The sequence below is a fragment of the Trichosurus vulpecula genome, chromosome 5 (genome assembly GCF_011100635.1).
Source record: "Trichosurus vulpecula isolate mTriVul1 chromosome 5, mTriVul1.pri, whole genome shotgun sequence".
In the NCBI taxonomy this organism is placed as follows: Eukaryota; Metazoa; Chordata; class Mammalia; order Diprotodontia; family Phalangeridae; genus Trichosurus; species Trichosurus vulpecula.
The window spans coordinates 92,651,055-92,676,974 of NC_050577.1; the positions used below are offsets into that span (position 1 = coordinate 92,651,055).

Below are 25,920 nucleotides of genomic sequence, written 5' to 3' on the forward strand. Positions count from 1 at the left end.
CACTGTACCACCTAGCTCCCCCTCATCAACTCATTAAAAAAAAACAAAACTTAACTATTGCATACATTTCTAAATATATATCTTCCTATTCCTCTAGCCAGTGAGAGAAATCTTGTCAAAAGAAAAAAAGAGTTTTTTTTTTACAAGTTCAGGACAACTTATCCCATCAACTTAATCTGAGAGCATAATTAGCATTCCATATTTAGTTCCTCATTTTCTCATTTTGTTTTGAGAACTGGGTTTGTTCCTGAGTACCTGGCATTCATTCACCTCTTTGTATTCACATACCAAAATTTGTTAGCTTTTACCTCAGTTGATGGGGCACTCATTATGTTCACTGTTTTGGTTTGTTGTTGTTGGTTTTTTGGGTTTTTTTTTTGTTACCATAAAAAATATAGCTAACATAGATAAATAGGTAATGAACTATTCCCTGATAGATGTATAAGCACAAGTTATAAAGAAACAGTTCTTTCAAGAAGAACTGCAGTCTATTTAACTATATTAAAAATTGTTCCATATGACTTTTTATGAGAGAATGCAAATATTGACAACTCTGATGTTTTAGACTTAGAAAATGGCCAAAGAAGACAAAAGAGAAAAATTTGTTGTAAGGTTTATAGAAAAATAGGGTCACTAATAGTTTTGGTGGAACTATGTGTTGGCCTACCCAGTCTGGAAGGTAATTTGGAATTATACTTCCTCTGACCCATAAATCCCACTGCTAAAGGTATAGGTTAGGATAATCAAAGTTAAAAGGGATTGTGCTATCTACACCAAAATATTAATAGCATCATGCACGCACGTGTGTGTGTGTGCGCACGTGCATCTACATCTACTAACAGCCTTTATTCACAGTCTTTTTGTGGTATAAGACTTGTGTCCCATTGACACTATGTGTGTACTATGTTTTATCCGAAAACGTCTCAGCATATTTTTTATCTGTCTAGGTAGAGCTTTTTAAAAATTTGTATTAAAAATCTGAACAGATGCATACATATGTACACTCACATATATATATATTTAAACTTTTTACAGATCCCACACAGGATAAATTAAGTACTGAAGTCCAAAGTGAAGTTCCTCATCAGACTGATAAAGATGAAATGGAAATGTCTGAGGAAATGGTACAATGTTATGATGAAGGTCAAAATGAAAATAAGATCAACATAACTGAAAATGATGATGCTCTGACAAAGTCAAAGGCTTCCTCAAAAGATGAGGAACCACAGGCATTACAGGAATCCAAGGCAGCAACATCCTTTGAAGAATCACCATCTCCACAATTAACGCCTGAAAATATCATTGCAGTAGCAGAAGTTTTAACATCCACATGTGAAGAAAAAACTGCTTTAATTGCAAAGATTGAGTTCGGAGTAGACAAGATTCAAGGAGAAACAGAAAAAAATGAAATCTGTCAGGTTTCATCTGGTATTGTGGAAATGGAATGTCTCCCCACATTTGACGATTGTTTAAAAATTGGCTCGCCTCAAGAAGACAAACCCATAAAATCACCATCAGCGACAGATTCAGCATTTTCAGCAGCAGCAGATATAAGCAAGACAAATATATGTTCCTCTTCCATAATTTCTTTAGACTTGATTTCTGCAAATGATATGCTTCCCAGTGAACCTTCAAATTTACATTCTTCTGCTGGAAACATTATGCCAACAACTTATATCTCAGTCACTCCAAAAATTGGCATGGGTAAACCAGCTATTACCAAAAGAAAATTTTCTCCGGGTAGACCGCGGTCAAAACAGGTAGGATTGTTTTTTTGCTGTTGTCAAAGAAAATTGGTAGATTTTAGTGAACTTTAAAAACAAATTACTTTGGAGTTTTTATTAAGAAATAGTTTGATTTGTTTTATTACACATATATATGATATTCTTTGAAATAGTACTATCTTTAATATATTAGTAAAAATAGAGTTATGAATACTCACTTTTTCTGTGATCTGAGAGAAAAGAACTGCTTTTGAAACATTTTTTATTCATATCAAAATAACAAGCCTTTCTTAAAAGTCAAATGTGTAGTGCTTTGGACTAAAGTTAACCTTTGTGTTTTTTTCTCTTTCATGGACCAGCTTATAATTTATGTACACACACACACACACACACACATTTTTATATATATATATATATCTCTATCTTATCTATCTATATAATTTAATTTTAATAAAAACAGATGTTGCTTATGAATTCAAAGTACTATGAGCAGTTCTATTAAGGATTTTCTGCCTTTTTTTCTGGGAGATTTTTTTAACTAAGGGTATTGTTTTGAGGACTTTTAAAAAAAGATCAAATCCAAATTTGATTTTTCTACATATGTCTGTATAGGAAAATAGAACTTTTTCTTTGGTATTCAGCAAGCAAAAGGAAATGATTGATTTTTCTCAGTTTGAAAAATTTGAGTTCTTCTCAGGTATAATTTAATGCTGTTGTTCCAGTAAAACTTTTTTTTCCCTTACAAAATAGTCATCTGTAGGCATGACAAAACATGATAATTTAGAGAAACTTTTCATGAAATAAAAAAAAAATATGTTCATATAGGTTCATTGTGGTTAACAGTTAAAAAGTTGTGGTTCTGTGTTTTATAATGACTTTTTCAGTATTATATTAATATTTTTGATGCTCGAATGTATAAAGTACTCAATCTGATTTTTTTAAACAGCCTTAAGTAAAAATTAATGTCTTTCTGAAGACAAAGTGACCCCCTAAGAAATAAAATTCAAATATATTTAATCTCATAAACTAAGAACAACAAATTATAGCAAAGATAATAATTTTTCCTGTGGGGTTTTCTCCTCATAGTTAAAGGTATAGAAATTGCAAAGCATATAGCAAACCAAAACAGTCTGTACACTTTAAAACGAAAAGATGAGTGTTGCTAGTGGTTTTTAAAAATTTTAAGTTTGTTTTTTCTAAATACTGGATTTTTTAAACTCACATTTTTTTCTTCATCAGATTTCATCCTTTTTAGTGAGTATTAATGTTAATCAGAATATCAAATGAGCCTTCTTGAAGCTATTCTAATAATGTTATGCTTTAAATTTTATTATATTTTGTATTCTTCAAAAGGGCTTGTGGTTCAGTCCACTAATTGAGTGTGAAGTAGAGCCCTGTATTGAGGACTAGTTTTTCATTCAGTTAGTACTACAAATATAGTCATGACCCTATTCTAAAATCCTATGTATCATTCTAAACATTTATTTATTCCTCAGTTTATTCAGCTACCCTTTTTCCTTTTTTTGTGGGCCTTGTTACTCTAAGTGTTGCTAGAGTCCAGGATGTTGTTATACAGCAACTTATTAAATACAGCAACTTATTAATGTAGCTATTGCCATGGTCTCATCTTGGCTGCATTGGCAAATGGGCCTTCTCTAAACTATAATATTGTAGAGACTACCTCAACCCTTAGATTTAGTAGCAGCTCTTGGGCCCTGCTCCAAATTTTTATAACACAGAGCTGTCCTACTCAAAACTGGCAACAGCTGAGTTGAGGAAGCATAGCCTTATAGAATGCCGCAACTTCTGGTCAACACTATGCAATTAATTTTGTAATTTTACTGTAGAATTACTTCATATCCGGAATGCTATTGTCAGTTGCTTTAATTCCAAGTATTATCCTAAAAACTTGGCTTCTGGTTTTATTTAATGTGGTGTTGTTACTCCCAAAAGAACAATTATGAGTGTGCTAATTATATGAGATCTGATTTAAGGAAATTTATTTTCACATGGGGAATCATGTCTTAGCACAATATAAAAGGTCCTGTTTCTCTCATTTGCATCTTTCTGACTTGCTCTCTAAACTTAAAATCCTAGTGAAACCCACAGGAAAGATAGATCTATATCTATGTCTAGATAGATAGATATAGATACACATACACACATATATGCACACACATGTTCCCCCACCCCCCCCATAACTGACCCAAAATCAACTAGTTGGAAAGCTGAGTTTCTTTTTTGCTTTTAAAACTTTAACTTTTAAATGATACATATGCAATAGTGCTTGCCAGAATTCTTCCATTGTTGAAGTCTATTAACTACTGTGCTTTAACACTTTAAAAAATTTTTCTGTTGAATTTCGACAGCTATTCTTCCTAAGTTATAGCTGCTCTTCATAGTATATGTATATAGTATAATGATTCTGCCTAGACAGTTTCTTCTTTTTAGTTAAAATACTTTTTTAAAAAATTTGATTTTAAAAGATTCTAGGATAATATTTTTTTTACCACTGCAGTTTAGCAAAGATTTGGCCATTTCTGTGCTTTAATTCTTGCTTCTGAAATCTTAATCCCATTCTCAGACCATATCCTCATTTCTCAAATATGCTTTTTACAAAGAAGCAAATTCTTGCTCACAATTGGTGATAAAAATACCATCTGTGTCCTCAGTTTCATCATTTTTTGCTCTGGATTTCATCCTCCCTAGCAAAACCTTCTCTATCCGTTCAGGCAATAAATATCATTTGTGCCCATAAATCAACAGAGTTGTGAAGTGTATGAGAAGGTTAGTATGAGTAAATTCACTAAAGCTTTCAGATCTCTGTTACTCTCTTTTTTATTTAAACACACATACACACACATCATATATGTAAATAAATAATAAATATATAAATTATGTATAAAAAGAGTATGTGTTCAAATATGTTATTTATTTATGAATTTGTTTACTTGAGTCCAAGTATAAGTTTAAAAATAGATATTTATATGTCTATCTCTATCTGTCTCCTTGTGGCACCTTGTTTGATTTGGTCTAGTATCCATTCTGCAAAAATAATTTTTGATCCTGTCACTCCTCATGAAGGCCATTGTTCCCATCTTTATCACCTGTAAATTTAATGATGCTTCTCTCTGTACCTTTGATTCAAGTCATTATTAAAAATACTGAACAGAACAGAGCAAAATGTAGATAGATTTGTGTGGTACTTTGCTACCAACTTCCTTTCAAATTGAAATCAAAAAACCAAACTTTTATCAATATGTTTTATTTTTTATGTCACTTGTTTTACAGTTCTTCCTTTCCTGTCTTGCTCACCATTGATCCTCAATTCTTGTAATTCCGGTCCTTCATATAATTTGTCTTCAGCTCCTTGTTATCTTCTTTTTATTATACTTTTCCTATTTTGCCCTCCTTTGAATAAATCATAATACGCTATTCGCTTCTGTTACCCATGACATACCACCGCATTATTATGCTTAAGATTTCTTCTGCCCAGAGAGATGAAGATGAATAATTCATTTTAGAAAATGTTGAGTTTAAGTAGTTGGGAAATATACCAGTAGTGATATACTATAGAATTTATGAAAATATCGAAGTGTAAAGATGCTGGAGATAGAGAACACAAATTAGAGTTATCCAAGTAGAGGAGGTAATTGGAGACCTGACAAGATGGCATGGGGAATGAATATTTCAATAGAAAATGGAGAACACACTACTTTTGACATGACTGGTTGATAGGGAGAACAATAAGGAGTATCTATCGTGTAAGTATTGTAGAATTTAAGAGAAGATGGTACTGAGTTGTGATGGAGGGGAGTTGAAGCAGTTACAGAGAGCTCTAACCTCAGTGAAGTAGGAGGTAAGGTCATTTCTTGAAAACCACAGTAGAAATTCGGAGTTCTGAAAAAACAATGAGTCTAAAGATCTGTAATCGAAATGTCTTTGTTATTTGGTAAGAAATCACAGGGCAGCCCTGAATGCCCTATTGGATGATCCTGGAGCACACAGTTTTAAAAATTCTTTCATTCAGCATTTGACCCTATCAGGAGTAGAAATTGAGGATGTGAATTCTAAGAGTTATAGTTTATCCACATAGCTACGATCAGATGTATAGTATTGGTTAAGAAAAAGGACGATGAGGGACAGAGATTCCTGATGAAGACAGAGTAGGATTAATAAGACTTGATAAGAAATGAGAGCCATGAAAGAACAAGAGATTATGGACAGGACCCTAATTCATGTTAGAAAAAAGTTTTGAATTTTGAATTGTGGTGAAGTTTGTATGGTAATCACCTTAGTTAGTGGTTTAAATAGATCTAAGATATAGGTCAATGGTATTAAGTTTAATCAACTAAGGACATTTTTGTGTTAGTGTCTTGATTCTTCATAGAAATATAATTTAGACCTGGAGGGTACTATCGCATCATCATGTTCAGATATCTTATTTTATAGATGAGGAAACTGATGGTCCCTAGAGATAAAAAAAAAATATTTTTGATGATATATATAGTAATCATCTGGTGTGAGGTTTGAAATCAGGCTTTCCCATCTCCAAGTCCAGTCTTCCATCTGGTTATACCAGTCTACCTCAGTAGCTATCAGTTATTAGGATTATCCTTAAATAATGAAGGTTCCAGTGGTTGCAGAGCTTAGGAATAGAAAGACTGCAAAATGTCAAAGTCATGGAAAAAAGTTTTATTCCCTTTTTCTGGTTGGAGAGGTAAATAAGAACAAAAGTTTTGAAGCTAAGTTATAATTAAGTGGCAAAAATAAATGACTAAGAGGTTGTTTGGTAGTGAAGGCATGGAATATATCAATTCCGTTTCTATGCCCTCTCAGATAGGAGGGTAGACAAATGAATAGATAACACTAGGAAGGCTTTTTAATGATCTGGCATCCTCAGTTCCTGTTAGTTATTGTAAGGAGATAAAAAGGAGTTAAGACTAAGGTTGAGACAGTCTGTGTCAACATACATTTTCTGAGGGCTTATTATGTGTCAGGCAGTGTACTAAATGCTATTAATATGATTGGGAGACAGGTGGGGGGACCAAGGTATGATACTGAGTGTCCGAAGAGCGGTTTGGAATGGAATGAGACACAGCTGCCTTAGAGGCTGTCCTTTAAAGGAGTTTTTCAGAGAAGCCATTCAATCAGAGGGTAGGTCCAAAATGGGACTTCAGTAAGTCTTCAGAATGAAGAAATGGGGGATAGTGAAGGAAATTAGGAGCACAGTCTTCTGAGGAATGAGAATAAATGAGGATTTTCAACATGACCAAGTATGTGTCTAGGCAGATTAATTTTTAGGTGAAGATGGCAAATAGCAGATCTAAAGTGAATAGTGATGAGGATATGGGAAGGGGGGGGGCATTTGTTTGTGTCTAAAAGCAGTGGGTTTGGATGATGAGAATTGGGGAGGTAAGAAGGCAGGTGAACTAGAGTAATATGTGGCCATAAAGGAAAATTCAAATGGCAAGCATCAAAAAAGATTAGTGTAGAATTTTGTAGTTTCATTTAGAATATTGAATACTATAGTACTCTATGATTCTAATCCAATGGCCTCCAGGTGTTGTGCTCTGAGTATTCATTTGTATGTACATTTATATATGTTTGCATGTTCGTATGTATATGTATACATACATATGTTAATATATTCATTTTACCCTTGAACCCCAACTTATCTGTGTTAGCTGAAAGTGTCTGTGATGGTAGAAAGAGATTGAAGGTCTAAACTTTCTAACTTTCCCACTTCCAACCATAAATTATCAGCATATTATGATTAATCCATTTCAAGCCATATAAGTTAATTGAATATGGTGGCATTATATTGAGTGTTTTATAAAAGAAGAAATTATTTTTTAAAGTTTTTGATTTGTGACATCATGACTTTTTTTTTTTCATTTTGTTTTTCTCATAATCTAATTGTACTGGTGCTTCAGTTTTTTTATAAAAGCCTATATTCTTTTCCATTTCACAAGTGGCAGTCATGATTGAGAGAATTTACACTATTGGTGGCAAGGACAAACTTCTGAGTGCTAACAAGGAGAAATTAAACATAGAAAAAAGTTCTGATTGGTCAGATAATCAGAGTATAAAGTCAGTAGTCAAATTCCTTATTTTCTAAGAGTTCAAAGAACTATTGCCACAACGGTTCAATGGGATATAGTACAATCATAAAAAACTGAGTCTGCAAATGATGAAAGGCACACAGATTTTAGCACTTCTATCTTAATTACTTTTTCACAAGTTTACATCAAAGCAGGGCCTTCCTTTGGGATTGTTTCACAATATAGTATTTCTCTGATCAATATATATGCATTGAAATAATGAACTACATTCAGAGCGCATCAATCTGCCTACCTTTCAGTAAAGGTGTATCACTTTAAAATAGGCAAGGCATGGTATAAAATACACCAAAAGACTGGCAAAATTAGCCAATGGAGATAATCTTGTAAAATCTCTTGTCCTACTTTAAATTTAATGTTAGATAAGTGAATATTTTGTTATTCTCTGTTAACAGAGAGCAACGATACAGAATTTCAAGTATTTTATTAATGCAAATGTTATAGCTATGTATGCATTTATGCATGTATATATACATATATATGTCTATATATGCACACACACAATATGAAAAAACACTTGAAACGTCAGTGGAACTCAAGTAACATCCTTTTTGCATCCTTCAAAAACATTAGTAAGAATTAAGATATGTTCCAACATAACTTTAATAAATGTAAACATTTTTGTGTTACCAGCAAAGTCTGAAACTCATTTCATTTGTTAGTTGAAAGTTTATTTTAGATTTCACTATTTTAAAGTGCACATGAAGTTCTCAAGTGTATTTGTAACAGATTACTCCACTCAAGATATGACAGTGATTTCTGCTTTCTCTTCTGACACAAAAATAGTCTCCAGACAGTCTATTAAAAACTGCTATTCTTTTTACCTTTTATAGCCCATCTGCAATATTAATGCTAATGAAAAAGGTTTCCAGGGTATGAAGGATTATCATGATTAACGTTAGAAACACATTTAAATGAAGTTTTCTAATAATATCCATTGTCTATAGTTCAAAAGACTATCAACATGGAATTATTATAATAAGTGTATCTATATATACACACATTTAGAGCATGTACTTTTACATTTCATTGAAAATAATCTTGACATGTTAACTTCATCTCATGTCCTTGACACGGTAATGATAAGTATCAGTTCATGCAAGATAAGAAAGAATTGATTTTTTTAGGCAACAAAATTTTCTGATTTCTAATGCTTTACAACATGGCATTTTCAGTTTATGTTATATAATCACATTTCAGAGTGGAATGGGAAAACTGAAAAACAATTTCCAACTAATTTTAAGATTATAAACATTAATGGTCTGTCCATGATTAGCTAAACCAACTAAATTTTATAATGTCACACTTCTCAAAAGACCTAATTGGGCCTGGTCATGGGGGAAAAAATGGAAACTATTTACTCTGGAAATCTTGGCTTATTGCATTTTCTTGCACTGTTGAATGCTGGCCCGACTTCCTTTCTCATGGTGCTTAAATTGTAAGGAGTACTGGAGAAGTAGGGTTGTCTGATCACGTCACAAGTACAGAATTATTGCCACGACTGTTATTTTCTTTCAATAAAATTTAGCTTGACAGAGTATTCCCTGTAGCTGTGGTAGTAATAAGTACTAGAAAAAAAAATTAATGGCACAGTATACCTATTGAATCTTTAAGATAATTTTTTCCTACACATGTAGAAGAGCATATTTCTATGTACATCAATCCAACAGTTTAACCAGACCTGGTCTGTATAACATGGATTTGTTGGGAACCCCTAACTACCATGAAATGAGCTACTAATTTTATAGAATATTAATGGTTTGCGTTGTGGTGGAGATAGTTATATCAGCAATAATTTTACTTCTTGCATGACATTGAATCGTTAGATAATTTCATATAGTCTTTAATATTATATTGAATGTTGCATTGACTTATACTATAAATATAATCAACTTTCTATTTTAACATTTTTTTGGTGAACCAGCTTATAACTCAAAGGTCTTATATGTCACTTTTTCCTCACACATACTGAGAATAACGAAGATCTTAACAGCAAAAATGTTTCTTAATCACGGAAAACAGTGAAACAAGAGATTTCCATTTTTCTATTCCATTAAATATGGTTTTAATTTCATATTTGTTAATATCCATTGCTCTTATTCTAGTTAAGAGCTAATATCTTAAAATTTCAGATTGATGCCTATTTAATTTCTGGCAGTATTAATTTTGTGATATGAAGATGCTAATTGTGATTTTGATAACATTATAGAGACCTGGTAAGTAAATGTGCAGTGTTTCATTTTAATGTATTAACAGTTTTTGGTTGTTTTCTTTGTAATTTATAACAAACACATAGATTAGTTATTAGACTCAAAATTGATTTCTTCCCAGAAGGTACTTTTTTGCTTGACGTTGTTTTATGTTTCATTTAAAAATTTTATGTGATCTTTGAGGGTTAAATTTTTTTTTTAAAGTTTAGTGTGAGATTAATGCAAAGTATTGCTGAATATGATTCTTCAGAAGTGAAACTGCGTTTTCTCAAATAGTCTTAATTCTCTTACTTCCAGTGAATTTTTATCATCAGTATAATTTATCAACCCTTTTAGACATTTTAATTTATAAATTTATGACACTTTGCCTTAATTTTATATTCTTTTTTCTCTCTAATCCAGTATGTTAGTCTTTTTGCATAGATTTTTAGCCCTAAATTTATAAAGTTAACACAATGAAGGAATAATTATCAATGTTACAATTATATGTATGTGTGTGTGTATCTATATACACACATGTGTGTGTGTATCCCTAATATTTTTATATATCTTTATGTGATATGATTTGCCTACACGTTATTCTAAAAAGTTGTAGGTAGATTGTGCTTCTTATTCTGCCTGTTCATTGTGATTGTAGCAATAGATTTATGTAGTGTTGTAAGCCCAGCCTTTCCTTCTTTGTGATAGAGTGATAAAGAGGAAGGTTATCATGAATACAATCCCCATACAGTTGTTAATATAGGATTTGGATATTCTTTTATGTTATAATTATGACTTGTACTCTAATGGTGATGTTGTATCATCCCTTTTCTTAATGTGTTTTGATTTCCTGTTGTTTTAATGCTGAGGGTGAACATTCTTACTTAAAAGAAAGCCATAAACTTTATTTTTAAATTGCAATAAGGATTCAGTTAATTTTTTCCCCTCTTTGAAGCAATTTGTTCTAAATTTCCATACGTCTACATTCGCTTTTGCTATTCTAAAATCTTTAGTTGCTGGCTTTGACTTTTTATGTTGCTGAGTTTTATACATCTATTTTCTCACCTGCCATATCCTAGGGGGCTTGGAGTACCAATAATACAGTGAGCCCACCTTCCTGGTCCCCAGACATTTCAGAAGGCCGGGAAATTTTTAAACCCAGACAGCTTCCTGGCAGTACCATTTGGAGCATCAAAGTGGTAAATAAAATTTTGTGTATCATGTTTGTTTCTGATTAATGCTGTATGAGAGAAGAATCAAAATATTTATGTATATATGATTTAGCTAATGTTGCCTTGCATTTCATCTTTTTAAAGACTGAAAATGGATGAAATAAAAGGATATGCCCATTTTGATTTAAACATATATGTCGTTTATTTTCAAAAATTATTTGATAAATCAGAAGTGGATCACAGAGAGGGGAACAAAGAATTGAGCTTATTTAATTGTTCAAATCCTTAACATCTTTTTTTGTTGCTGTTACTTTTTGTAAGTATTGAGATTACTTAAATATTTATGAAAGAAATATCTTAGCATTGTATTGACCATAAGTAATTAACAGTTTGAAAAAACTTCATTATGGTAAATATCATGTTTAGCTAACAGATTTACAATCTGTCTGAAGAGAATATAACCAGTGTTTATTACATTTGGAATTTTAGTTTTCTCAACATTAAAATGAAGTGATGACATTAGAACATACCAGAAAGGAAGCTTGATATTAAAACTTATGATCATGCTAATTATTATATTGGCCTAAAATTATAAAAGATTTTGAAACCTTATCCTAATTGTGCCAATATTTTAGTTTTATTATTTGGTTTTTCACATTTGCTATAATATAATATAAAGGAAGTGCTAAAATATCTTTATTTAGTGACTCTGATGGAAGTTGTGCCAAAACACAGGGAGGAAGAAGAATATAGTTACAACCTTCTGATGTATGACCTGAGATTTATACGTTTTTAAGCATTGTTAGTACCCTAGGAGTTTTAGAGGCCTTTTTATGTTTTGTCATATGTGTGGGCATTGTCTAAAATTAACATCATCAGCCACGGTGGAATTTCTACTGCCCTTAACATCATTACACCTCAAGCTAGCAATGCTTTAGGAAGTTTCTTTGGAGTTTTTTTTTTTTTTTAACTGCATTTCAGAGTAAGCTCAACAGAATACAAATATTGCTCAAAGTTTTGGTACTTTACTTACTCTTCTAATACTATCTCCTTAGAATGCAAGGCCTTTTCCTTTTTTTGTTTATTTTTTTAGGTTATAGGTTAAGAATATTCTATTTAATTTAGATATTCTTTAATGGCTGGATAAACATGATTGATTTATTATGAAGGTATAAATTTCCAGAGCTCAGAAAAAACTGCTAATTCTCAGGTGACTAATAGTTAAATGTTGGGCAAAAGCAAAGTTGTAGGATATCCTTAACATCTTTTAAACACTGGTTCTTAAATACTATGTCCTTTTGAAATCCCTTTTAAATATATTACTAGAAATATGAATAAAATAATTCATTTGAGTAACACTTGTCTTAGAACCTGCCTATGTTGTAAGGACCCCAGAGATTTTAGTGAAAAAGAGTAGAAGCCATTTAATAATTTGAAGTTGTATTGTATTGAATAGAATTGAATGGTATGCAATATATAGTGATCTCATTAATAACATATGCACAAATATATTTTGCATGAAATTTTATTCCTAATTTTCATTCAACTAGAAATCATTTTATTGCCAACTGGATCTTAATAATTATTGTTCAGTCATTTCATCATGTCTGACTTTTTGTGACCTTATTTGGGATTTTCTTGGCAAAGATACTGGAGTGGTTTGCCATTTCTTACTCCAGCTCATTTTACAGATGAGGAAACTGAGGCAAAGACAACTAGTTTCCACTTGAACTTAAAAGATAAATATGTTAGGTCTATTAAGATACTTTTTTTTTTAGCATATAGACACCAGTCTAATGCATACATACAACTATTGAAGTAAACATCTAAAAGATTTTTATGAATTTGAACATCAGAAAATTTCATTTTAAAAAATAAGATTATAGATTACAATATATTCAGTTGGAGGTCCTTTAGTCCAACGCTTTAATTTTATATATGTTAACTGAATCCTAGAATTGTTCAATGAGTTACTCAAGTAAATGGACAAGCTGGGATTCAAGCACAAATTGTTTAGTTCTAATTTTAATATTTGTTTTACATTATGGGACTGTATAATTGCATTTCTTTTTTAGATTCAATTAAAATTGCAAGGAAACCATAATTATATGTATACAGCTTTCAAGTCATATGGTCTTTTAGCTATTAATTAAACTTTATTATAAGCTTAAAATAATTCTTCATCTCTTCTTTCTTCATAATCAGGGGTGAAGAAAAGGTAGTGGCATAAAAATTGTTTTAGAGAATTATTGGTGAAGAAGAAAATGGAATCTATATAATATAAATATTTCTTTAATGCCTCGAGGAAAGCATATTTTCCCTCTGGTGAAATTAACATGTGCCCCCAGAGTGCCAAGGCTTTCCACGTATTACAGGAAAATCCTGTTTTTTAGACTTATTTCATTATTGACCAGCTTTCCAAGATTCATCATATTCATCAACATTTGATGATTTATGTATTCCTTTACAGGTCGCAGATCTGAGCCTATTTAGTTTAGAAGTTGTATGCTTTACTTAAATATCAAGTTGTTACGTTCCTTTTGCACAGGCAGAACAGGGTAAGGAGGAATTAGTAATTGTATGCACAAAAAAACCCTAAAGTAATAGATTTTTAAAGACTGCATCCATTTACTTGGGATATGTTTATTTTGTCTTCTTTACATTTTAGTTTTGTTGACTTAATTCATGACAGTCAGCCTTCTCTGGTGTATATATATATATATATATATATATCTTTAAGAGAATATTCAGTTAATTGAATACAAAGGTAATGTCTATTGGTTTTTATCTGTGGTTGTAACAGGAAGATAACGGCATTGAATAGCTTTGTTAAAAAATAAATGTTCTGGCTTACTTTTTTTTTCATTAGGTGAAACAGTCATGTGGCTGCTGTTTTGATACAGTCTTATTGCTTGTGTTGGTAATTTTAAAAATATATGGGTTTTTAGTCACATCTGTTGCTAATAATTATAGACAATTAAAAAAAATTTTTAAATGTTACTTTATATTTATTAGGGTCGTGGATCTGGATTCCCTGGGAAACGAAGACCACGAGGTGCAGGACTTTCAGGCCGGGGTGGCCGAGGCAGATCCAAACTCAAAAGTGGAATTGGAGCTCTGGTTCTTCCAGGGGTAAAGCTTATTAATTTTTTAGCTATTGTACTAATAAATATGCTGGTATTTTTGTTTGTACCAAATAATTTAGCATATATTCAAGCCTTTAGAAAATTGGCTGATATACTAAAAAGAATGTTTAAGACTACTTCTATTCCCATTCAGTCTTTTTTCCAGTGTATTTGACCTTTTCTCTTCCCTTTTTCACCACTCTAAAGTCATTCTGATGTTACATCTCTACTGGGTGCTAGGTTCTGGGAGATGATGATGAGTAGTAAGATATCATCCATAACTCCCTTTTTCATTTTTTCTGTCTAGCTTTTGAAGCAAATGGGATTGAAATATATCTTTTAGTATTTTTTATCATCTTTTTGTAATTTTTGTTCATGGGATTTTATTCATACTTAGGACTTATAAGTATTTGGCTATATTTACTATACATTTAATAATATGGATTATTGGCAAAAGTTATTAAGAATGCTATTGGTGTGAGTTTGCTTAAGATGATGAACATTTTTCAGGCAAGAAAAATTTAGATGTCTTTTAAAGCTTCTCTTTATGGATGACTACTGCTGGATATGATTTTTGCAGCTCATTATTGGTTTAATATTTAATTCTGGACCAGGTTAGTATAGATTTTTACATGATAATTTATTCCTTCTAAAGTTGGAATTTTTTAACCAACATTTTCAAGAATCGAACATATGATATACAGAGTTCCACATAATTCTTCACTTCAGTGGGAAAAAAAACTGATAGAGAAGTTCCTCCTCATTTCGTGATTTTGGAGTCAAGCTTGATTATTTTATTTTCTCAGGTTTTAGTTTCAGTTGTTTATTTCTTGGTTTTTTTTTCCCCTACTGGTCAACCATTATTCATTTATTAAGTGCTTATTATGTGCCAGGCACCATACTAAGTAAGGGGGATACAAAGAATGGTGTAAAACAGTCTGTTTTCAAGGAACTCACAGTGTAATGAGTGAGATGGTATTCCTGCAACAATGTACAAATAAGCCATATTCTTGAATAATTGTAAATAATTAACTGAGAGGAGGAGGAGGCCCTTGAATTAAGCCATGTCGATTTGCCTTTATCTTGTTTATGATTTTTAAATAAAGATTATGGGTGATTGTAAAAGATAAAGTAGAAAATTTCAATTGCATAAAAATGGGATTTTTTTGTAGGAACAAAGTCAGACTAAGAAAGGAATTAAAAGAAAAAATCTTGGCATCAATTATGTATGTATCTACAACATATAGGGAACTAAATCTTACAAGACTGAGCCATTCTACCAATTTCTTAAGTATTCGTAGTATTTGAAACAGTGGTATTCAAAAGAAGAATCACAAATGAAGGTATTTGATTCATTAGACTAAGGTAGAATATAGATTGAGGTCATATTGCTGCTTGAAATTTTAAGAAAAATTAAGCAAACTACTTAGCATATCCTTGGATTCTAAAAAAATATATTTGTGGTTTTCTTTGCTGTTTCGTTCGTTCAGCTGAGCATACAGAGTATAATCAGTAATAGATGGCAGAAGAGAAAATGTTGCAAGAATACCAGTGGGTTGTACCCAGATGTTCCTGATCTCACTACTTGATCTAATACAGACTCACCCGCCTATAACTTGTACTCTGTCTTTAGAGTCATATTTCTTATTTCAACAGTCGTCTCGCTTCCTTGTATCCTAATTTTTTTATCTGTGAGAATTACTTTGCATGGAAAGCCTTACTTTATTCTTTATTATTATAGATATTCCCTGTTTTCCTCTGTCTGCTCTTTTCACTGTGACAATAATTTTTCATAGGCATATTGCACTGATAATTTCTATCATTTTATCTCAGCCTCAAAAGTCTTACACAGCTAGCAGAGTTTGGAAAGAATGGATAGTATTCTTAACATGTATCTCTGGATCTTGATAATTCCTTTGATGACTCAAGAAAATAAGGTTAATCCAACAGGATAAAAATGATTCTTAGAAGGGTTCCCCTCGCAGTGATGGCTTATTTAGCAGGAGTGCCCAAAGGAGTGAAATTAAGGTTTTCTGTCCTTAGGTACTGGGTAATGTTAATTCCAAGCAATAAGGCCTAATGGTAAATGACAATGAATTGAAGAAATTGTTTGCAGTTGGTTTTGTGGTCACAGTCAACCTGGTTCATATCTTTAAATTTAGTCACACACACACACACACACACACACACACACACACCATACCCTCTTTTTAGCTACATCCTTGTTCATTGGAAAAGAGAGCTTGACTGACGTCAAGATTTTCTGTCCGTAACTGACTTTGTAGCCTTTCCCGTTCTTAGCCACATTTGTCTTAGTTAAATTGAGGTGAGTTGGACTTGCTAGCTTTTGTTAGGTCTCATCCAGGCCTAACATGCTTTGATTTTATACTCCATCCTGCTTCAGTTTCTGACTTCTTATTATTCAAACCCTGTTCATGACTGTCACCCATATTACTCATGTTCTAGCAAACTAGAGCTAGCTTTCCCACCCTTCTTTCAGATTCCAGATGTGTAAATGTTTGCTTTCTAAGAGCTAGGATTCCTGAGATCACATTCTAAACCACCCATGAAATCTTCTTAAAACATACCTCTTTCTGTATCTGGTTTTTATCCCCAAAGTAAATCCTCTTCTCCCTTCTTACACAGCTTTATGGAGAGATAAATTGTAGAAGAGGATATTTCTGAACAAAGCAATGAAAAGCTTCATGCCAATCAAAATTGTTCAGCAATATCCAAAATACATACCTTGGAAGGTAGTGGTTTCATATCTGTGGTATGAATAAATGAGTGGATTAAATTTTAACTGCTAAATGCTACATCCTATATGCTAAGTACTGGGTATATAAATGAACTGTCAGGGGGCAATAATAAGGGAAGACAGCATATATATTATCTGTTACAATTGTTGATTACATGCTTGAAGGTTCAACCAATCAGTCCTTTTACCAAAAACATATTTCAATATCTTCACATAGAAGCAGTCCTAAAAGTAGCTAAAAAAGTTGTTCTGGATGATAAAAACCAATAAAAATGGTTGGTAAGAGTTAGCAAGGAAGTTTCCCTGGATCCTTAATCTCTCTAAAAATTGTTTTTGTTGTCTTCTTATCCAAAAGGCCCACAGGTGGTTCCCACATTAATCCACTTCAAAGCAAAATTACCTCAAACTGGAGAGGATAGGCACTATATATTCTGTGTCTGCAACATACCCAGCTGGTAGTTTGCCTAATACTCTGATCCACAACACCTTTGAAGAAGGGTGTTATGTTCTTGGAAGTCATGGTGATGTAGAGGAAAGCAGAGGGAAGCCATATATTAATACACCTTTTCTAAAAGTCATGTTAGTATTGATTTGATTACAGTGCCCTGAGCAAGATGGAAATGGTGGTTTGAGAATGTTGTAGAACGATGTGCCTGTGTGAAAAGATGACCTGCCTGAATGACTGGAAACATGGTTTGGGACAAATCAGATGGAACTGAATAATGCATTTTTTTTTCTTTTTTAGAGCTTATACTCTCTGGCAGGGGTTATGGCCTAATTCCAAAACACTTTGTGATGAAGATTGATAGAGAAGATGGTTACATCCTATCTTCTACATTAAGCCACTTGTATGGATTATTTCCAGCACAATCACCTACCTTTATCTTCCATTGCTTCCCTGTTCTGTTTTATTTCTCTATTATGAAAATTCCTAGATTCCCATCTTCAGTACCTGTTTTCAGTTTCTCGACTCCCTAGGGCACTTCTAGGTCAACCAATTTGGCTTCTGACGTTATCATTCTTTTCAAAACTCCTTTCTTGAGGATGATCAGTTAATCTTTTAATTGCAAACCCGATGGTCTTTTCTTAGTTTTTTCCTTCTTGATATCTTTGTAATATTTAACACAACTTATATCACTTCTTTATCATGGTTCATTTATTTCCCAAGCAAAGGGGATTCAATTGGTTTTTATATCTTTGGTATTACAAAGAGTCCTGCTATAACTGTTTTGTTACATATTGGACCTTCCTTGTTGTAGGTTATCAAAGAGTGTGAAGACTTTTGTTCTTTCTCTTCCATACTTACTGATTTTTACCCCCCATAAATGATTGGACTAATTTATAGCTCCACCAATGATGTATTGCTGGACCTCCTTCTTTGGAAATATACCCTTCCAAGGTTTGGGAGTAGATGACATTTTCAATAAAGGACATTAGAATAAAAGATTCACTAGGTGAATTAGAGAAGGTAATGTTTCTGAAGTCAAAGGAGAGTGAAGGAAAAGTTGGTTAACAGTGGGAAACATGAAAGAGGTCCAAAGGAGGACAAGGATGGAAAAAATGTTTTGAGATTAGGAGAGCCTTTATTAGCGACTTTAGAGTAGGCCATTTCACTAGATTTTTAGCATTGCAAGTCAGATTTGCAAAGAGTGTGAAGTGATGGAATAGGTAATGAGGTAATAGAACCAAGATTAGATGACTCTTTGCATGTTTAGCTGTGAAGCCAAGGGGAGTTGACTGGTACCAAAATTTTTTAGAATAAAAAGTCTAATGTATTTGCAGAATTAAGGAACAAGTAGCAAGGGAGAAATTGAAAATCCATGAGTGAGGGAGACATGGATGACTGCTAGAGTGAGGTGCTAGGGTCCAGTGGTGGATCTTGGCATTGTGGTTACAAGTAGAACGTTCACTCATTAAACAAGAAAAGTTTTAGACCGTGAGAAGCAGATCATGATGAATAGTCTGAAATTTGGTGCAACAGTAAGCTGGTTTCATTTCCTGTCAGTCTAGTGTTACAATTAGGGGAGAAGAGGAGGGGGAAAATGTTTGGAACAGATACTGAGGAGAAAAAGTTATGGAACTCATGATAAAGTACGGGGATTATTGTACAGCAAGGCCCCAGCTTAAGGTGTTTAATATGAATTTATATTGTACTGATTAAATTGTTCTGTAGCTTCATCGATGACATTAAGAATCTTGAGATCAGAAAGGGAGGAATTAAATAGAGATATTATTTACTGAGATATTGGCAATGATGTAAGGTCATGGACTGGCTAGGAATTTCAGGATAGTAGCACGTGCTACCTTCCTGGAAGTCTGCCTACCTCATCTCAGCCGATCATCATTGTCCCCACATAGGTCAGGCTCTTTGTACTGGCCCTTTTGCCTTACCTTGCTCAGAATTGGCAATCTGCACCCCTTCATATGTCTGATTGCTATCGTATTAACTTTTCTCTCTACATTTCCAATTCCTTTTATTGTGTTGTCCCATCAGAGTGTAAGCTTGTTACGGACAAGGACTATTTTACTTGCTTGTATTTGTATTCCCCGCACTTAGAAGAGTACCTGCATGTAGTACTCAAGTTTCTTTCTGTCTGTTTATCTACTTTATTAAAGCTGGATTTGGAAAAAGAATGAATTTAGAGTTCAGAGGTAACTGTTAATGGAACTGTATGTAATCTAGAAACTAACTCTTTAAAGTTAATAATCATCACCTTCTCTCTCCATTTACTGGTATTAATATTGGTGTATTTTAGGGGTCACCCTGGAGCATTAGGAACTACTTACATTGAATCAGTAATTAATGAGCTTGCAGAGCATTTTGTAACTAAACATGGCCTCATTTGGTACTTACAGCTACCTTGTGAGGTATTTTATAGAGGAGGAAATTGCATACTGGGGTTTACTACAACTAGCTTATGGTCACATGACTAACAAATGGCATGGACAGGATCAGAACCACAGTAAAATTTTTCTAAAGAAAGCAATTATTTTATTCTACTTTTTCAATGTTTGACCAAGTTCGTTTTTCTGATATCAAGAAGGGATACCTGGCACATATATGTAAAAGAATCAAGTAGCTTAGTGGTAAATATTTCCCATGAATGAGAAGTTAAATATCTAAATAGGAAACATATTTTTAGTCTTCTTAACTAGTAAAGAAAACATACAAGCTTGCAAACTTTTGGTGAAATTGTTGAATATTTAGTTCAGTCTACAATTTTACAAAGTATTCTCAAGAGTATAAATGTCTTGCATGTGATAGAATGTAATGTAATTTACATTTCACTCATTTATAGGTCACTTCTGTAGATATGTTTTCAAGCAAGGATGAAGAAGAAAATTCCATGCATAATACAGTAGTCCTGTTTTCTAGTAGTGACAAGTTCACTTTACATCAGGTATGGGGATATTCTTTTTATTTTTCTTGCCGTCTTTGCCATTTAAACATCTAGTTCTGTTCATTAAAATATTTTAGTTTACTGTTTTTCTTTTTGAATTGATGGAATTTTTTTGGTCACCTAATTTTATGCAAGATTTTTATCCTTCTTCAATTTAGGATATGTGTGTAGTTTGTGGAAGCTTTGGCCAAGGGGCAGAAGGAAGGCTACTTGCATGTTCTCAGTGTGGTCAGTGTTACCATCCATACTGTGTCAGTATTAAGGTGAGTCCTGTTACGTTTAAAAACTTGAAAAAATTATTTTTTTTGCACCTGTTGTGTAAGTTATAAACTACTTTTTCAAAACCATAATCAGGAATTCATTAAGTTCTTAAATATTTTTGACAAATGTGGTTGTTTTCTTTATGTTATTTGTGAAAGACTTTAAATGTTGTTCTTTAGTGTTTAGCACCTCAGTAGCAATTGATTCTTTCTAATTCTGTAACCAGGAATAGGCTAGTTTAAACAAGATGGTTTACCATATATACGTAAAATACAGATATTAGTTTTATTTCAAAGGAAAAATATGCGGGATCTCCATTTGCAAGGACGTGTAGTTTAATTTAATTATTTGTTGATTGTCAAAATTGCCAGCAACTATAGAGTTAATGTTTTAGATTTATTAGTCTGGCAATAAAAGGAAGAAATTTAATTTGATATGAGATGATAGAAAAGGCACATAAGGTATTTACTACAACATTTAAAATAAGTTATTTTAATTTATGTAAGTGCATTACTATCTTTAAAAGTACATACAATTTAACCAAACTTAATGAAATGCAGTCTGTGTTTTGAATGAAATATTTTTTTCCTTTTCTCTGTCAGTAAAATGATTCATTTTATTTATCCAATGTCTCATTTCTTGAAGTTGCCTAGGTAAAGACACACACTTTATAAAAAGAAGCGATATATTTGCAAATTTCCTCGTATAGAAAAAGGCAACTATACTCTCCCTGTTGACAAATACCAAATAGGTCCTCTGCCTGCCCACCTCTAAAAGGCTATGAAGTCATACCTTTTCACAACTAATGAAGACAAGCTTAAGTATGTGTAGTTGATACTGAGTTTTAGCATTGACCACAGTAGTTACAAATGCAAAATTATCATAAAATGGTCTTTGAAAGTCAGTATAGATTTGGCATGCTGCATGTGTCCTGCTGCCAACCCTATATACTTATCCATACTCCATACTACTTGACTTTCTACCTTGTGTGAGTATTGACCTTACCAGCTTCTGAAAAAGGAAATGATTCATCCGTACACATTTTATCTCTGACTTATTTTCAAGGGTAGCCATAACAAAGTCTGCATAATTGTCATCACTGAACAATATTCAGAAAGCAGCCACTGAGTACATGTGGTATATGAGGCAAACAAAACAGACCCAGCACTGAGGAAGTTGAAATTTTACTGGAGGAAGAGTATGTGGATAATTAAGTAAGAATTGTTTTACTGGGGGGGAAACAGCATATATGCACAAGAATTAAGCAACTTAGACAGTGGTGAATATTGCGCATGAAATGGACTTTGACAATAAAGTAAACAAATCAGTAACTCCTTGGGTCATTAAAAAATATTAGCATAAAAATATTGAAATAGAAGAAAATATAAGATATCTGATTTTTTTAATTGACATCAAAAACTGGTTAATTAAAGATAATTCAAGAATCAGTAATCTCCTTGAAAAACATAACAGCAACAACCTGAACACTCTAATTCTGGAAATCATACAAAGCACCATAAATCTGTTAGATCCAGAAGGATCTACCCCTTCTCTGGGAAAAACCAGAACAAACCCCCAAATTAAAATTCCTCCTACTGTCATAGGCACAATTCAGAGCTCTTACATCAGAGAGGGGAGAGGGAATGCGAGAGAGAGAGAGAGAGAGAGAGAGAGAGAGAGAGAGAGAGAGAGAGTGTGTGTGTGTGTGTGCGCGCGTATAAATAAACATCTAAAAAGTAGTATGAACTACATACAGTGAGCATCAAGTAAGGCATAGAAGCTTCTACTATAAATGAGAGAAGTTCTTGTAATACACATTCCAAGAGCCAAACGAGAGACTGACAACAAAAAGGAATTTTGCCTGCAAAGTGACATCTAATCCAACTGGGGAATAAATGACTTATAATGTAATAAAGGTTTTTGCATGATTCCTAAGGAAAATCATCTGCGTTGAGTAGGAAATTTGAGATATAAACACAGGTATCAACAGAAACCTAGAGAAGTAAATTTATTTGAGCTACTGGAAGAGGGATTTTTATTATGGTGAGGAAGGGCTAGCTTTCTAACTTGACAAGAAGAACCAAGTGTTTTTTCAGAACTTTAATATCATTAGAGGATATTGAGAGTTAAATAAGACACACAGAAGACCAGAAGAGTAAATTACTTCTGTTCTGATTTATTTTTTTAAAACAAGAGTAAATATGTAGGTAAAAGGAATAGGGTGGTATAGAAAGAAAGAATAGGCCTGTTGATTCAGTAAATATAGAAACAGGTGCATGCATCAAATCACCCTTACCCTTAGTGTGAAATGGACAAAACAAAGTTGAACATATACAGTATTGTAAGGGAATGCATCAACAAAGAAATAAGTAGTGACAGGAAGGAGGGGCTTAAGGTGGTGAAAGTTGCAAGGGAAACATTACTTTCTCCTTTGAAAGTGGAGATTAAGAAGAAGGAAAAAAAGCAAAACAAAACACTTGGAAAAGAAGAGGGTGCCTTAGAGTGTTTCTTAGGCATCTGGTGTGTGATTGTGACAGATTATTACTGTACCCTAAGAAATTATAAAAAGACTTGATTTCAGAGAATGATAGGCAGATTGATTTTAGAGAATCTTGGGTAATATAGTAGCAAAGAACTGAAATTATATAGCAGGTGCTCCTTGATTTTGGGATGATTAAATTACTTGTGATATCTGAATGTAATGGAATATTTCTGTGCTTTAGGAAACGATGAATATAATAAATAAAAACATGGAAACATTTACAACAAGAAATGCAAAATGTGAAGTAATCAGTGCTAAGACAACAATATATGCAATGTCTACAACAGTTTTACTGGAAAGAGCAGAATCATAACATGTTTAAAAATGAATATTACAAAATTACTAAGCATGTCCACAAAGGGAACATATGAGAAGATACCTTCTTCTACTTTCCAGTAGTATGACATTTATGGCTGCAGATCACAGAATATATATTCAGGTGTTACTATTTTTTTTAGTGTATTGATTAGCTTGGGTGCATTTTTTTCCCCTTTCCTGTTTTTTTTTCCCGCCTTTTAAAGAAGGAAAGTAAGCACAACCAGGATAAATGTATACATAGACAGCAAATTTGTAAAGAGAAACTGCTTTGGAAGACTTAAGAACTTTGTTCAAAGCACTGACCAACCTTTTCTGCAGATAACCTGTGGCAGAGCGTATTATTTGCTGCCAGAGAGATGATGGACACAAAGTGAAGTGACATAAATTTTTGGATGTGTCCACTGTGGATTATGTGTTATAAGGAGGTTTTTTCCTTCCTTTTTTTTGAACTCATTTTTTTAATGGGAGGTGTGGCAACAGTGAAAGCAACAACAAGAGGGCCATCAAAATATTTTGTAAATGTACAAAAGAGAAAGGAAGGAAGCACAGACAAGAAAGTTTTGAAACTAAATGTGTAGGATTTATTCAGTATGTGTGCATCTTTTTTTTTTCTCCAGCCTATTTTATAGATGAATAACTGAGGCAAAAAGTTAAGTGACTTGCCCAGGTCAACACAGCTAGTAAGTGTCTAAGACCAGGTTTGAACTAAGGAGGATGAGTCTTTCTGACTCCAGGCCTCTCTATCCACTACTCACCTAGATGCCCCAAAGTCCAACCAATCCAAAGAACAAATAAAATGAGGCAACATTCCTCATAAAGTGCTTAGCACAGTGCCTAGAACGTAATCGGTACTATATAAATGTTTCTTCCCCTTCTTTCTCCTTGAGCAAGAATACTCTGTGCAAATCCCTGACAAATGATATTTTTTAAAACCTTTCCAGGAGGGGAGGGGAGAAAATCATGGCAGAGGAGAAAGGCTCAAACTGCCCTGTATGAGTCCCAGGTCCCCATAGTGTAATTCCACAATGATGGGAAGGGGAGGAAAAGGTGGGTCCGAACAAAACCAACAAACTTAGGCCATTTTGCCTCCAGTTTCCAGGCTGTCCCTTTTCCTTCTTACAAGAAAACAATCAGCTACATGTGTGAATCTTACAATCTAGTAATATAAAATGAAGATGTTGACTTCTCATTTTCTACTGTCTCCATGGAAATCTTTTTTGGTTTTAAACTCAGAGTAAAAAAATTTGTTAAGGCAAAAAAATGGAAGTGGAAAATGGAATATCATGTTAAGGAAATAGTTGATAAACATTTATTATGCATCACATTTATTATATATATCACAGTTTGCTAAGTGCTCAGGATAAAAAGAAGAGTAAAAGATAGCTCTCAAGAGAGTTGAATTAAACCAATTAATTAAACAATTTAAGAACAGTTTAATTGGTGAGACAACACATTGATAACTGTGCAAAAAAACCCCAGATATAGGATAAATTGGAGGTAATGACCATAGGGACACTAGTGTTGAGGAGAGTTAGGAAGGAATTTCTGTAGAAGGTGTGATTTTTAGCTGAGATTTTTTGGATTCCAGGACTTGCAGATGATTAAATGGCAGGGAGGTATCATTGAAAATTCTGGAGTTTAAGAGATGGAGTGCATTGTTGAAGAAATATTAGAGAGATCATTGGGTGAATAAGTTATAGAATATTGGAATGGTCTTATTTTGGGAGAAAGCCAGATGATTATGGCTTTGATTGCCAAATAGAGGATTTTATGTTTGATCCTAGGAATCAGCCACTGGAGTAAAGTTGGTGACATGGTCAGAATTGAATTTTCAGAAGGTAACTTTTACCATAGAATAGAGGATAGTTTGAAGTGGAGAGACTAGTGACAGGCAAACCAGAACTGCACTGTCTTGGTGGAATTGTCACAGGAGAGACACAGATGTATTTGAGAGATGCTCTGAAGATAAAATCGCCAGGATTTGGGAAAGATTGGATATGGAGGGGTGATGGAGTATTCAAGGCTGAGGTTTCGTATTTAGTGACTAGAAAGATGTTATCCTCAGCAGAAATAGGGAAGTTTGGAAGAGGGGAGAGTCCAGGTTGAGTATTTGGCATGTTGAGTTTAAGATGTCTACAGACATGCAACTCAATATATGCAGTTAGTAGTCAGAGAAAGGTAATGAGGTTAGCCATAATTAAGCATGGGTCTAAAATGCCAGTTAGTTAAGTTAGGAAATTTAACTCATTCCATGTGGGTGTGAAAATACATTTTAAAATGCCATGAATTTTTCTCTCTCTACATCTAT

General features: G+C 33.1%; 1 protein-coding gene across 4 annotated transcripts in view; it reads left to right on the forward strand.

Moving 5' to 3' along the window:
• The window catches only part of KMT2C (lysine methyltransferase 2C), a 297,401-nt gene that overhangs the window by 150,017 nt on the left and 121,464 nt on the right, over window positions 1–25,920 (forward strand). For all 4 annotated transcript variants that reach the window (XM_036759103.1, XM_036759101.1, XM_036759102.1 and 1 more), the window contains 5 exons: window positions 1,036–1,760; window positions 11,115–11,234; window positions 14,223–14,339; window positions 20,390–20,491; window positions 20,650–20,754. In XM_036759103.1, coding sequence (XP_036614998.1) covers window positions 1,036–1,760; window positions 11,115–11,234; window positions 14,223–14,339; window positions 20,390–20,491; window positions 20,650–20,754 — 1,169 coding nt within the window. The remainder of the gene's footprint in view (window positions 1–1,035; window positions 1,761–11,114; window positions 11,235–14,222; window positions 14,340–20,389; window positions 20,492–20,649; window positions 20,755–25,920) is intronic.